The sequence below is a fragment of the Mesocricetus auratus genome, unplaced genomic scaffold, assembly GCF_017639785.1.
Source record: "Mesocricetus auratus isolate SY011 unplaced genomic scaffold, BCM_Maur_2.0 Super-Scaffold_100010, whole genome shotgun sequence".
Lineage (NCBI taxonomy): Eukaryota > Metazoa > Chordata > Mammalia > Rodentia > Cricetidae > Mesocricetus > Mesocricetus auratus.
In genome coordinates, this window is record NW_024429194.1 from 53,605,404 (window position 1) to 53,620,587 (window position 15,184).

Consider the following 15,184-nt stretch of genomic DNA (forward strand, 5'->3'; position numbering starts at 1 on the left):
CATACTTTCTGGAGATTATTTGTACCTGTTAGTATCAGAAACTAGAGTGTGGTTTATCCTCAGTGTGGAGGTTATTAAATGAGATTTTTTATAGTAAAACCTAGAAGGGTTATGATAGGTTTCAGCCTGCAAACCCTCCAGAATTGAATGTAAATCTTCCTATGTAAGGGTGTATGTGCGTTTTTTTTTTTTGGAGTATGCAAATTGATAGCTTTTTATTAGTTCTTCAGATAATCCTCGCTTCAAAATAGCTTTACATCTTTGTAAAACTAAATGCTAAAATACATGCATATGCTGGGAGAAATAATCTTTGTGCTTTAAGGTTGGGTGGGATGCTATGTATGTCTGTTAGAGAGATAAAGGCATTTGTACTTTCCTAGAGTGATTAACATGGCATTACTGCATGTGCTTATACCAAACTGTTGATAACCCGAATTTTCTTGGCTGATCATAAAATGTATTTCAATACTCTCCATAGGCTCCATGTCCCTTATGTGCCTATTAGAAGCATAGAGTTTGTAGGTAAACAAAATTATCAAGTACCCTGAAAATGTGTCATACTAATAGTAAAAATAAATTGATTATCCTGCTATGATAGTTATTTAATGTAGACTTTATAGAAACCATGAGGATAAGGTATTTGATTAAGTTTATAGAGAAAAGAAAATTTTCTAATGGCACAGATATGTGAAAGAATTTACTTTAAGTTGAAGGCATAATATTGCCCTTTTTTTTATCTAGAGGAAAGTTTGCTGTGGTTAGACAATGTATATCAAAATCTACTGGCCAAGAGTATGCTGCAAAGTTTCTGAAAAAGAGGAGAAGAGGCCAGGACTGCCGGGCAGAGATTCTGCATGAGATAGCTGTGTTGGAGCTGGCCAGGGCCTGTCCCCACGTGATTAATCTTCATGAGGTCTACGAAAATGCAACTGAAATCGTTCTGGTGTTAGAATAGTAAGTATGTGCTTTCTTATACATTTAAGGTGTTTATTTTAACTGGTAGAATATGGTATGAAATGTCAGAGATAGTGATAGCAGTATGACAAAATTTATAAAGATGCCAATAACAGAGACACATAGTTTATATTTATACATTTTGACAAGGCCAAATGTATAGCCTCATATTTAAATGTCAAAACTAACTAACCACAGGTAATAAATAAAAGACAACACAATAACTTGAGAATATAATTACAAGAATTGAATTCCAAATTAATAGTACATAAGTTGAGGTTATCCTCTAGAAAATGGTATAATGACAAATAAAAGTGAAGCCATTTTTATGTTTTCTAAAACTTATTTTAATAAAATATGTCCAAGGAAGTGATTCAAGAAGAGGCTTGCAGAAAGATCTGTCTCTGACATCAAGACATTTGTAATATATATATATATATATATATATATATACATATATACATAAATGTATATATATGTATATATATATATATAGACAAACACACATATGTATATATGATGTAAAAAAGAATGTCAGGAACTGTTGCTGAAAGCGAGAAACATTGAAAACACCAAAATGCTCAGTAATTGATAAAGTAGTTAGTGTGAGTTTGGTGCTGATTGCAGTGGCCTGCTAACCCATAGATAGATTAACGTCCAGTAAATACAGTTACAAATTTTTGAAAATGAACAATATTGGAAAGAGATCAGGTAAATTAATACTGAGTTTACCTCAGGTTTTGATAGGCTTTAATAAAGTAAATCTAATTTAGCATAAACTAAAAGGGATAAGCACTATTTAGAGAAAATAGTGCTGCAAACTATAGTGATTCTTTTTTTCCTGCCAGTGTATATCATTGCCCTTTGAATTTAAAAGTGCATTTGCCCTATTTTATCTTACTTGCACAGCTATGTGTATATGGAGTGTGTGTGTGTGGTATGTGTGCATATGCACAGACATGCAGAGGCCAGAGATAGAGTTTAGATGTCCTCCTCGGTTGGTCTCTACTTTATATGTCGAGGCTGGGTCTTTCACTGAGCCCAGAGCTCGCTGTGTCTGCTGGTCTGCCGGGCCTGCTGGCTCCTTGGATTCCCTGTCCCTTCCTCCTGTGCATCAGGACTGCAGGTGGGCTGCCACATCTGCCTGGTCCTGGAGCTTGTGCGGTAAGCCTGTCACCTGCCAAGTCACTGCTCCAGCTCCCAAGGGTTTTGTTTTAGTATTTATATTGTAAGCAAGTAGAGATTTGTTTATATAGTTTTTGAAGATCAATTGTTTTGTGCAAGGAAATAGATTTGATTAAAATTAGTTCGTGAAGGAAAGGTGCTGATTTCTAAAAGCTTAAACTGACATGTAGTTTACTGAACAATGAGTAGTGTATGCGTTTCCCAGAACAAGACATATGAAAGTCTGTTATAGGACCTTCAGAATAAGTTAGAATAATAGGAACATTAGGATGCCAATACCATTTCAGTTTTCATGTATTTTATGATTACTTTTGTCAGAGAGTCTTCAACTGCTTTTCCTCTAAATAGAATCCTTCCTGTAAGCTGTAGGAAAGGTTGTTAACATAAAAAACGGTTAATTAAATACTAGGTGTGGAGAATGAATACGTACAGGACATTGACTGTGTCAATAAAATCCGGTTTGGAGTTTATATGAAGCTACAACAAAATTCCTCAGAAACATGATGGATTTTATGCATAGTTCATGTTTACAATCTGAAAATGGACCCAGGTATCTTGCCCGCTGAATTAGTAAATATCACTAGCTTTCATCAAGGGTTCGAGGATTAGTGTATTTAATTTCTTCAAGTGGCTAAGACTAAGATTTATTGTTATTATTGGGGCTTCATTGTGTCTATGACTTTTGTGTTGGCAGTGTCATAATGAACATTTTCATTTAATCCTAACCATTTGGCAGACAGATTACTTTTAACAAGGAAGCATATGTTTTATATGGTGAAAATGCTCACTTTGAAGGTTTACCACCAGCTGTTGATATTTTGCTGTCTTCACTGAACCTCTTGAAGATTGCACGTTATTTCTCTTTTGCATACTGCAGGATTTGTTCTGAAGGATAAGGTATTTTTCTGTGTGGCCAACATGAGCATCAGACATAATCATGCATTAAGTCATTCCTAGTCCACATTGAAATGTTTCTGATGGTCTCCAAAATGTTTTATAAGAATTATTTTTTTCCAGCTCAAAATCCAGTCAAGCTTCACATAGTTATATTTATTTGTAAAGTCTCTTTAATCATTCTGTTTTTTATGACATTGACTTTTGGGGGTGGTGAATGCATATCATTTATCACAGGAAATGCCACTTTTTCTAGATTTGTCTGATTGTATCCCATCATTAGATTGTAACATGTTTGATAAGGACAGTAGTGTGGGTGATAATGTGTGTCTCTTAGTACGTCACATCAAGTAGCATTAACGTCAGCTGGTTTTGTTGAATTTGAAGATGAGTAATGTGGTCTGCCAGATCTCGCATTCATTAGAAAGGAACAGCCTCTTGTGGTTAGGCACTAATGTGAGTGACGAGCTAGTGGATACCCTTCTCTTTGACACACGTTCCTGCAGAAATTCCAGTAGCCATTGACATACTCGCTTGAATTAGCAGTTACAGTGGATGTCAGGACATAGCTCTGTCTAATCCCATTATTCATTCTACATTTATTAAGCTGGTGTTCTAGTCAAAGTGTTTCTTTTCCCTGTCTCCCTTTTGACTATCACCATGTATTAATGGTTTCATTAAACTGTTAGCTAGCAATAATTAAAAATAGCCCATTATGATTAAATTAGTAGGCCCTAATCAGATTCTTCCATTATTTTTCTGTATGCCTAATTTATCAAAGATTGAAATTTTTCAGGTAGGCTTTAAATCTCCATTCTGTATCTTTCTGATGTGATTGGATTAGTGTTTGAAGACTTCTGGTTCTGCACATTAATATTTCCTTAAATCTTCCCTGGCTGAACCTGGTCAGCCCACTCTACTTGATGGTCTGGTTTTCATTGGGGTGGTATCTGGCCCTTCAGCACGAACCTGCTAATGCCACACCTAGCAGCAAGTGACTGGATCGCCCCCCAAGCCCCCACCCCCATTTTCTTTTCTTTTTGCCATTCTTTTAAAGTATTGCCTGCTATGGCATATATTCAGAGAGTCAGAATTATACAGTTAGGTTAGGTACATTTGCTTCTGTGTATATTCAGGGTTAGGATTTCATATTTTAGAACGTTGTTAAAAATCATTCTAACTATAAAAAAAAGGTTTGCACAATTTAAGACTCAGACATGTAAAAATGTTTGGCGCTTGTGTGTGCGAGCATGTGTGTGTGTTAATAAGGGTTGAACTCGGTACCTCATTCTTTACAAGCACATGCTACATCACTGTGCCATGACCCAACCCCATGTATGGCTAGTTTCCAAAGGACTCCGTTGCGTGGCTTGCCATTTGATTTAGCCCATCATACATAGGTGGTATTATTTGTGGAGGTGGAGCGTCAGGGTAAATTCCTGGAAGCTGATTGCTGGCTCAAAGAATAAGTGCATGTCCAACTACACACAAAATCTGAATCCCCCAAGGTTATTCTAAAATGTACTTTTTTCAGTTACTGCATTTGCTAACTTTATAAATATATGTAAAACTTTCTTTAGAAATTAATATAGCTAGGGGTTCTGATAGTTCTATTGTAGTTTTGTATTTTCGAGTTTTGCTTCAATCCAAACCTTTTTTCTTTCTTTCTTTTTTTTTTTTTTTTTTTTTTTTTTTTTGGCTTTTTTGAGACAGGGTTCTTTGTAGCTTTGGAGGTTGTCCTGGTACTCACTCAGTAGATCAGGTAGGCCTCGAACTCACAGAGATCCACCTGTCTCTGCCTCCCAAATGCTGGGATTAAAGGCATGCGCCACCACCACCTGGCAATCCAAACCTTTTTTTAACCAAGCGTTTACTTTTGTAAATTAAACGAAGTTCTTGTAATCACCTTGTCACTTTTAAATATGTTTTAGATCTTTTTATTTTTTACCAACATACGTAGCCCACATGAAAGTATTCATTCTAGTTATAATGTGTCTGTGACTGTTTTAGTCCTTTTTTTGTTGTTGTTGTTGCTGTTTGAATAAATAAGTAAATGCTGCTTTTCTAGAAGGTGGTATTGTTACATCTTTTATAGATTGGGATTTTGAGAATAGATGAGTCACTGCATCCCCATTCCATGAAGTGAAGGCATTGTCCACACTAACTGCTTTAAAGGCATATATAGGAGAATACCTTCAAAAACTAGTAAAAGGAAAATGTTTTCTAAATAAGCATAGAAAGTTTTTAATAGTGCTGAATTTTGAGCAAACTAAAATTAACTAGTATATACTTGTTAATTTTCTTGAAGGCTATGAGACAAAAGCTGCCCTTGAAACAGAATAACTTAAAAAGGGAACTTGCTTATAATTTACAAGCAATAACTCTGCAATTGTGTATGGCAGCAATGTGAGGAAATTACAAAGTTCTGTCGATTAAATATGTCACTGTAGAAAACCATTTTAAAAATGCAGTGTACTAGCTAATTTAGCAACAGCCAGAATATGTGCCCTGCAGAGCTGCGCCTTGCTTTCTGTGATGCTCTCAGTTCATGGTATATTCTGTACCCTTAAGTGCCTAGCAAACAAGTTTCTGAAGACTTAATGTGTCATCTTTTTATTTTTTCTTACCTTCTTAGAATTGTATTTGCAGTTATAATTGCTAATCTTATCCTGGCACCATTGCAGGAATGTAGTTAGACCACTCTATTTTTGAGTAGGATTTTTAGTTATTGTAAATAGTGTAGCTAAAAAGGGAGGGGTAAAGGTGTACTGCCAGCCTACACCATGGATTCCTACTCCTTCCTCAAGAGACCTTGGGGAAGAATGTAGGGAAAAAAGTGGCCAGTATATTAAATATCCATGAGGATAAATGTATTTCTTTTTCCAGATTGCAGTTTTCCTGAATTTTCATGTTTTAGTGATTAGGGTAGGATTGAAGTGGAGTATATGTTATTGGTGCCTTCAGACATGCTCTTTACCAGTGGAAATTTTTTCCCATGTTGTCATAAAACAAGTGTTAGCAGCAAATTCTCATGGTTTTCCTTGGTATGCTATGTACAGATTAGTCAGTGACAGTTTACAGTTACAGTGTGAAGCATTGGTGCTTGGAACTTTCAGCTTTGAACTTAGGTTTGAGGCCACCATATCCTATATACATATTTCTTAGTCTTGGCAGCCACTGAGATGGTATACACATACCAACAAACATTTATACGGACATTTACCTAATGGGTATACAATATTTAAAGGTTATTTTTAGATAGATGATTTTAATACTTGTATTTGAATTTTCTTTCAGTGCTGCAGGTGGAGAAATTTTCAACCTGTGTTTACCTGAGTTGGCTGAAATGGTATCTGAAAATGATGTTATCAGACTCATTAAACAAATACTTGAAGGAGTTTATTATCTACATCAGAATAACATTGTTCACCTTGATTTAAAGGTATGGCAATGTGACTTAAAACAACATTAGTGTTCCTTCTCTGTTCTTGGTAGTTCAGTGTCAGACTGGTGTTGGTAGCAATAAGGTGTGTGTCATGGTCCTCTAGACTTGGGGGTGCCTCTGCCTGTGTAGCGCCACATTGGGCTTTCCTTTGTATTGGCAGACAGGAGAAGGATATACTCCTGGTAAGCTTGAATTAAACCACTTAAAATCCATCACCCTTATATGTAATCCCTCCTGCTTTAAGAGGCACATCTCAGACATTGCCTAACACGTCCCCACTTAGAAGTGATTGGTTCTGACTACTGACTGTTACCCTCTTACCTTTCCTCATTCCTCTGCCCCCATATCTCACTCACTGTCTCTAAGGTGTCATGTCCCTTGTCTCTGTAGGTTAATCAGAGTCCTCAATGCAGTCCCCAGAGCCATGGGCTTTGGTGGTGGTGTTCCTTGTCTGTCCTCTGCAGCTGCACACGGGCCTTAAAGTCCAAAGAACCTGTCTCCTATCTGTTAAACAATGGATTCTGTTCTGTCTGTATAGTTTGCCTGCCTTTGGGTTCTTCTGCCACTTTCATAATGTAATTCCAGAATCGTTGCCTCTCATAGCCCAGGCCTATCTCTAATTTCCAAATCTTTTTCCACCTGTAGATTCAATGTCATTTGATGTATATTGCCCAGCTATTTATCCTATCCCTTTAAAAAACAAAACAAAAACTGCATCTGTATGTGCTCCCCTGTGGAGGGGGAGGAAGTTTTTAACCATCTAGCCTCCCCACTGTTCTCCTGTAATCACATGCTTGGGGAAGAGGCAGCATAGTAAATGCCAGGTGATTATCTGTGATCAGCAGCTGTTTGGTCTTTGTCCTGTGTAAGGCAAACTGTCACACAGTACTCTGTGTCACAGAGCACTTGAAGTCGGGTGGCCCATAAACCTGACTTTTAACACTGTTACCATGAAGCCGACAACAGTTTACTTGTCTCTTGTGATTTAATGTCCCCAAGTTAAAAGGCTATTAGGATTTTTGTACAAAGTTGGTCAGCAGGGCTTCTGCATTTATAATGGGTTCTGACAGGGCACTTTGTCATTGTCTCTACACCTCCAATAATAAAGTCAAGTCATATGGCTCTCGGAGACAGTGGAGGACACACACATCTTACTGTGTAAGCCGTGAACCTGGGACAGTCAGGCCCAGCTCACCTAGAACCATTCGCTGTATAGGACCACTTTCTAATGTGGACATGGATATGCATGTTAGTCCTTTCATGCTGTCTCAAGAGCACCTTTCTGATTGACAGATTCCTTCTTTTCCTGTGAGGCTCAGCCTGAACATCAGCTTTCTTCTAAGACTTCGTGTGTGTGTGTGTGTGTGTGTGTGCACGCGCGTGTACGTGTGCGCGCGCGCGTGTGTGTGTGTGTGTGTGTGTGTATGTGCGCACGCCCGCGCTCAAGTGCATATGTGCAGGTATGTGTGTGTGTTCATCACTTGAACATTTTGTGGGCAGAATGTGCTGCCCTTATCTTTATTACTATGTATTTCATGTCTCAAAATGAACCCAACATCTTACACTGAAAATCCATCTTGACTGCCTTTTTAATTCCTTCATTATTAAATGTGTACTCCTCCTAATTAGCAATTCAGAGGATGTTAGATGAAGTGCTCTAAGAAATATGTAAGAGCTAAGCAACAAGTTATACTTGCTTTATCTTCAGTCTAGAAAAGTCCTCTTTTATTTTCTGTTGCTTATCACCTTTCGTGTGCTTTATTTAGCCACAGAATATACTATTGAGCAGTATATACCCACTTGGGGACATAAAAATTGTAGATTTTGGAATGTCTCGAAAAATTGGGAATGCTTGTGAACTTCGGGAAATCATGGGAACACCTGAATACTTAGGTAAGAAATCAATTGATTTGTATGCCATTTTGAAATTATAGATACCTCTTTAAAATTGTATTTTATGATAGAAATGAAGCTCATGTGGTGGAATGCTTGCTTAGCACCAAAACCAGAAAGATCCTCACATACTTTAGATTACACAATACCAGGATTCATCTGATTCAAAAAGTTTAATGTATTCAGCTTTGGATATGACTCATTAAATGAGTTATAGTGAATACAAGGATATATTAAGCATTTAGAACAACTCAAGGACATTGGCTAAGTGTAAAAGCATAGTGCTTGTCTCTACTGGCTTTGTATGTAAGGAAAAAAGTATAAAAGGGAAATCAGTAGCAAATAGGCAAAAGGCAGAGGAGAGAAACAGAACCCAGTGGCCTATGAGCCAGAGTCTGCCTGTTGAATAGCTCTCACTTCTACTTCTGTCTGGTCCTAGCCCCAAAGCTCTATGCAGTCTTTGGTTTTGTGGGTGTCATTTGTTATTTGTTGCTACTGTTTCCAAATGTAAGAGTTGTTAATAGGGCTGTAAAGGTGTGTTGGGGGGAAGGGATACCAAAGGTGATGTAATCTGGGAGTAATGTACTAAATCAAAAATATTGATTACACCTACAAAAGATTCTTAAGATGTGTTAAACAGCATATAAGTTTCAAATATTTAGAAATAGCAGTAATATTTTTACCTTCTGTTACTGCCCAAATGAACATCCTCATTGAAAAGATAAAGCTAACAGAGCAAGTCCCATAAGCTAGGCAGTTTTCTCCCAAAAATGAAAATTACTAACTGTTGGATCCTAATACAGGCTATAGTGTCCTAGAATACACAGCTGTAGTTAATGATAACATAGCTCTCGGATGTATACTGGAAGGTCATAGGTAGCTTACTGAGGCTGACAGCGTATATGATTCAAAGGTATCATTCATGAGAATGTTAGAGTTAAGAACTTTTTTTGAAGAGATTATAAAACCATATTGAGAAACAGTTTTCAGTTTTGAGCTTTACTAATTGGAAATTTACTGTAAAGTTCAGGAACTATAGAGAATTTACTTTTCCTTTTGGAGGGGGGAAGGAAAGAGGCAGCCAAAAATTGCTTAGGAAGTTAGGTTTTTGATGATTTAAATATAATCTGCTTGAAAATCTTATCATTTGTAAGAAGCCTCATTTTTTTCTTACAATGTCTTTATAAGTACATGATTCATGAAAAGATAAGCTTACCTAAGGCTAACAAAATAATATAAATTAATAACAAAGCAGTAAAACTACAGTTGTAAAGACTGTGGGTTTTTCCATTTCATCTCCTCACAATGGCTTTTCTGAGATCCGCTTTGATCCGCTGGCTCTCCCTCATGCACAGTTGCCCCTCGAGAAGTGCAGAGATGACTTGGCCTACTGCCCACTTCATCATGCAATTTTCATAATATTAGATATGTCTTAGCATATAATCTCAAGATAATTAAAACTCCACTAAATTCCTACTGGCATTGTATTACTCTGCCTTCTATAAGCAATTCAAGCTGTAATTTAATGCTAGATGATTATTGTATTTTAAAGTTTGCCTATGTTGAGTCTTAATTTAATTTTCTCTTTCAGCTCCAGAAATCCTCAACTATGATCCCATTACCACAGCAACAGATATGTGGTAAGAATCTATAGGTTATCTAAATACCATCTTTCATAATCAAATAATAGATATGTAGTTTTTTTAAAAAATTAATAGCTAAAAAATAAGACTTTCTTTCAGAGGCTTTATTCAGAAGATATCATTGAAGACTTTTGACCTGCCTGTTCTTTTCAGTAAGCTCTCGAGCCAGAGGCTCAGAAGTAGGAACTCCCTCTGTCCAGGCACATCAGTTGAGCAGCCCCAATCAGTGACACATACTCTGTAGTCAAGTAAAACGCTCAAGAAGCTACGGTGCCGCAGCTGGTCAGTCACAGCCAGGCCTGATGCTGTGCTTAGCTGTGCGAGTCTAGAAGGGTTAGTCATGGCATTACTGAGCAGAAGGAGGTCAAATGGACACAGAAGCTCAGTTGACAGGGTTCACCTCTAGGGAATTGTGTGGTTCGCAGCTATCTCAGAGAGACCCCGACAGGGAGTAGCACCAGAATTGGCAACAGAATTTCTGTTGTGAGAACAGATTGTATGACTTCCTAAACCGAGTGCAGACTTTAGCCTTATTCTCCTGGTTCTTTGAAACTAACGGTTTACAATGATACAGAAGATCTGGTGACTAGCACATGTGTAAAGCATGCTGTGTTGTCTTGTTCTAGCTCCTCACCAGCATTGACCTTAGCATATTTACAACTTGAAAACTTTTGCTCATCCAATCTTGTGCTTTGCCAAACTTGCAGATTGAGTTTGCGCAAAACCCTGGTTATATCACTCAGATCATTATTGTGTCATTGGACAGACTTAAAACTGCAGCTGGTTTTTGTACCCAGCATGTGTCTATACTGAACATTGTATAGACTATAAATAAAATGATATTTTCAATGGATTATGTTGATGTTATATGTAACATAAGTGTGGACTCCCTGTTCTCTTTGTGAGGCAAATGGAAGTAACAACTATTTGTTTGTATAGTATAGTAATCCCTAGAAGCATTTTAAGTCTCTCTCTCTTTTTTTTTAAACTGACAGTTTCAAGGACAGGAATTTGTGAACTATTAATTGTATTGCCTATAAATGTTAAATTAATGTACGTTTATTTATCCCTTATTTGTTTTTCAGGAATATTGGCATAATAGCATATATGTTGTTAACTCATACATCACCATTTGTAGGAGAAGATAATCAAGAAACATACCTGAATATTTCTCAAGTTAATGTAGATTATTCAGAAGAGACTTTCTCATCAGTTTCACAACTGGCCACAGACTTCATCCAGAGCCTTCTAGTAAAGAATCCAGAGTAAGTAATGACATTAATTAAATGTAGTTACAAAACAAATTGCACGTGTTTATTAAGAAGATACATTCTATACACACAAAAAATGCAAGTAATACATGTTTTATCCCATGTTTGGAAACCATGATGGGGTGACATGAAAGTTGAAAGGAAAGTGGGTGGGGTCCTGGGGAAGACTGTATTTTGTGCAAAGTGTGACATTGTTCTAAATCTTAAAGGATTAGATATCTGCTCAAGAGTGGGTTCACTTTATATATAAGAATATTCAAATTTTTGTTGCTTAAAAATAGAAAGCCTTGGGCACAGAGTATCTTTCACCCTGACATATGCTTACAATGCAATGCTTCATGGGATTTACTGAAGAAAGGACTTGATCCTACCTGATCCTACCTCCAGACCCTTGACCATTGTCAGCTTCAAGGCAAGGAGAGGCCCAGCTCTTCTTCAAGGCTGGCTTGTTTCCTCAGGGCCAGTGGTCATACTTTTCAGACTTCTGTTCTTGGCAGTTAATCTCCTAGAAGACCCAGTTTCTTTATCTGCAAGATGAAATAAAAGAAATAAACAACAAAAACAACTCTGTGTATTTTGGACATGAATATATATTTCATATAAATAATATTGTGGTTTCTGTTTACAAGCCATTTTTGTTTTCTTAAATAGTCTTTGCTTAAAGTCTAAATTCTTTGTAATAAGAACATTACTACTTTAATTATAAAAGACTATATACAAAAACAAAAAACTAGAAATATCTACCAAATGATTCCTATTTAACATTTGAGTTTATACATATTTCCCCTACTTTTGAATAAAGAAGCAGTTTTAAGACTCAAAGTATTGGGTAAATATCATTGAAATCAGTCTTTTCAAGATTTAGCAGTCACTATTTTTTTCCTTTAGTTTTTTTGTTTGTTTGGTTGGTTTTTTTTTGTTTTTTTTGCAAGACAGGGTTTCTCTGTGTAACTGTTGTGACTGTCCTGGAACTCACTCTGTAGACCAGGTTGGTCTTGAACTCACAGAGATCCACCTGCCTCTGCCTCCCAAGATCTGGGGTTAAAGGCGTTTGCTTCCAATGCCCAGGAGCAGTCACTATTTTTAAGAGCATAAACTTTAATGCAGAAAATAATTCTCGATTTATAGTTCTTCCAGAGACTTTCTGAACTGAAGGATTTTGATAATTTCACTAACATTTCTTTGCTTGGCCAGCACATGCCTTCAAGCTTGACTAGATTCTCATCTAGTTTTCTGACACATTTATTGTTCAGCATAGGTCAGGATGACAGCATCTGCACTGCAGTTTTCCTCTCAACTGTTGTGAACAGGAGCATCTTCGTGTATAAAAGGAACCTCTCTATGAGCAGATACCAGATGTGGAGGCGAAGAGGAAATGCAAAGCCATTTCCTTCATCATTGTCCAATTCTCTCCATTCTGTGTCTTTGTGTATAATTGAAGCATGCAGTATTTCACTTACTAGCAGTATTGAACTGACCAGTTTGGCTTAAAAAAATCATCTTAGTTAGAGTTTCTATTGCTGTGTAGAGACACCATGACCATGGCAACTCTTATAAAGGAAAACATTTAATTGAGGTGGCAGGTTACAGTTTCAGAAGTTCAGTCCATTATCATCATGGAAGGGAGGGAGCATGACAGCTGGGAATATAACAGGCAGACATGGTATTAGAGAATTCTATGTCTCTGATTCATAGGCAACAGGAAGTGAACTGAGACACTAGGTAGTATTTTGAGCATATATGAGGCCTCTGCTGTGACACACTTCCTCTATCAAGACCACACCGTCAACAAGGCCACATTTCCATATAGTGCCACTCCCTTTGGGGGCCATTTTCTTTCAAACCATCACAATCATCCTTAGAAAATAAAGCAAGTGTTTATTCTGTAATAAAGCATATCTAAAAGTTAAGTGCAATTCCCATTGTTCTATAGTCAGTGGCAAGCAAGCGTGGTCATTGTCATTGACTAATGTTTTCTCTAAGAAGACATTTATAGAAACAGGTTTTTTTTTTGTATTGCCTTACACAAATGTGAATTCATGGACTGAGGGTGAAGCTAAATGGTAGCATTTCCTTCATTTGTGTGAGGCCCTGGGATTGATCCCTAGGACTGAAAACGAACATGTATGACAAAGATTAAAGAAGAAAGTTCCAAAAAGTACATGTGGAATACTATAAGAACTTAATTGTTTTCCATAGTCCTCTAGAAGATACTGGTATTGTTGAATATTAGAGGTAATTGGGAGGACTCCTAAAACCATGTTTCAAAATACAAAAATCAAATCCCTGTTCTGGAGATAATCAACCAGGTTTCTAGAAAGCGTTTCCTTAGTGTTCATCAGACCAGTGTTTATAACAACATGATGTTGGAAGCACCAGTAGGGGTCTGGTTAAACAGACTGTGGTATACCAGAATGGAAGTGACAAATAAAATATCTGTCAATTCTGTGTTGCTATAGAAAGATACTTAAGTTGTATTATCTACTTTGAGTTATCACCTCAGTCAGTCAGAGTGGCTATCAACAAATCTGATAACTCATGTTGGAGAGGATTTGGGGAACAAGGAATCCTTATTCACTGCTTGTGAGACTCCATATATTCATTATAGAAATTAACTTGTAGATTCTCTAAAATTCAAACTAAATTATTAGATGACCCAGCTATTTCACACCCTATATCCTACCATAGAGATATTTGTACACCCATGATTGTTTATGATAGCAAGAAAATAGATCCAATCTAGATGCTCATCAGTAGATGAATGGGTAATGTACATATACAAAATGAAATATTACTCAGTTGTAAAGAAAAATCATGAAATTCGTAGGAAAATGGGTGAACTTAGAAAGTATACTGAGCGAGGTGCCTCAAACTAGAGGAACAGCTTGTATGGTCTCCCGGATATGTGTATTTTAGATTATAATATATGCATGTATAGATGTAAAGAGCTCAAAGTGTAAGTATAGTATAACATTTAGGAAAGAGACTAAGACAGGGTGACATTAAGTGATAAGGAAGGATAGAATGCAGACCAAAGGACTCATGAGTCATAAAAGAGCATATAAAGTCAATTGTCAATTGTTTTTCTAGTTTCAGCTCTCTCTCAGTTTTTTCTTTTCCGTGTGTGTGTGTGTGTGTGTGTGTGTGTGTGTGTGTGTGGTATGTGCATACAAATGTAATTGACAGTGAAAGTGTAAAACCCTAAGGGAAGCTCCATTGCTTCAGAATACCATCCTAACTATGTGGAAGGTCACTAAGATGCATAGTTTGTGATTGGTGCATTATCAGGTATGCAAATGACAAAAATGGTCATAGAGGAACTATCTGGAGGTCACATGGAGAAAATAATTTTACTTTTCACTTCCTTAGGTAGATACTTGTAAGTACAAACTGTAGACCAAGATTCCGCTTGACTCTAGGCAGGTTTCATTGCCATGAGAGGATAATACAGACCTTCACTTGCAAGGAGGAGAGGTTCACTCAAGACCTCTCAGTGTGTGCCAGTTGTCTCTGCTGCTTGGGGCTGTGGCGAGGTGGAACCTGACAGGCCCTATGAGGAAGGCTCAGTTACTTTATCTCTACCACGGTTATCGTCAGTGTTCCGATTGCCTTCAGCAAGGCCTATCCTAAAGGTTCTACTACCTTCCAGTAATGTCACAGGTTGTTGGCTAAGTTTGATAGCACAGGGCCTTTTAGGAGACATTCAGTATCTAGACTGTAACTTAATACCGACAGCTTGGGAAAATTTGCCTGAAATACAAGTCTTTTGGTATCTCCTTCAATCATCTGTTAAGTGACAATAATGGAACCTATTTCTTAGGTTTCTTATGATTATTAAGTACTGTATTGAAGCATGTGAAATAGCCCTGTGACATATGCCTAAGCAGTTCATAAAAATT

At 37.1% G+C, this 15,184-nt stretch overlaps 1 protein-coding gene across 3 annotated transcripts in view; it reads left to right on the plus strand.

Annotated features, from left to right (window-relative positions):
* Positions 1-15,184, plus strand: part of Stk17b (serine/threonine kinase 17b) — a 29,809-nt gene that overhangs the window by 12,672 nt on the left and 1,953 nt on the right. For all 3 annotated transcript variants that reach the window (XM_005080914.4, XM_013121108.3, XM_040753632.1), the window contains 5 exons: positions 742-954; positions 6,331-6,475; positions 8,245-8,371; positions 9,963-10,011; positions 11,100-11,279. In XM_005080914.4, coding sequence (XP_005080971.1) covers positions 742-954; positions 6,331-6,475; positions 8,245-8,371; positions 9,963-10,011; positions 11,100-11,279 — 714 coding nt within the window. The remainder of the gene's footprint in view (positions 1-741; positions 955-6,330; positions 6,476-8,244; positions 8,372-9,962; positions 10,012-11,099; positions 11,280-15,184) is intronic.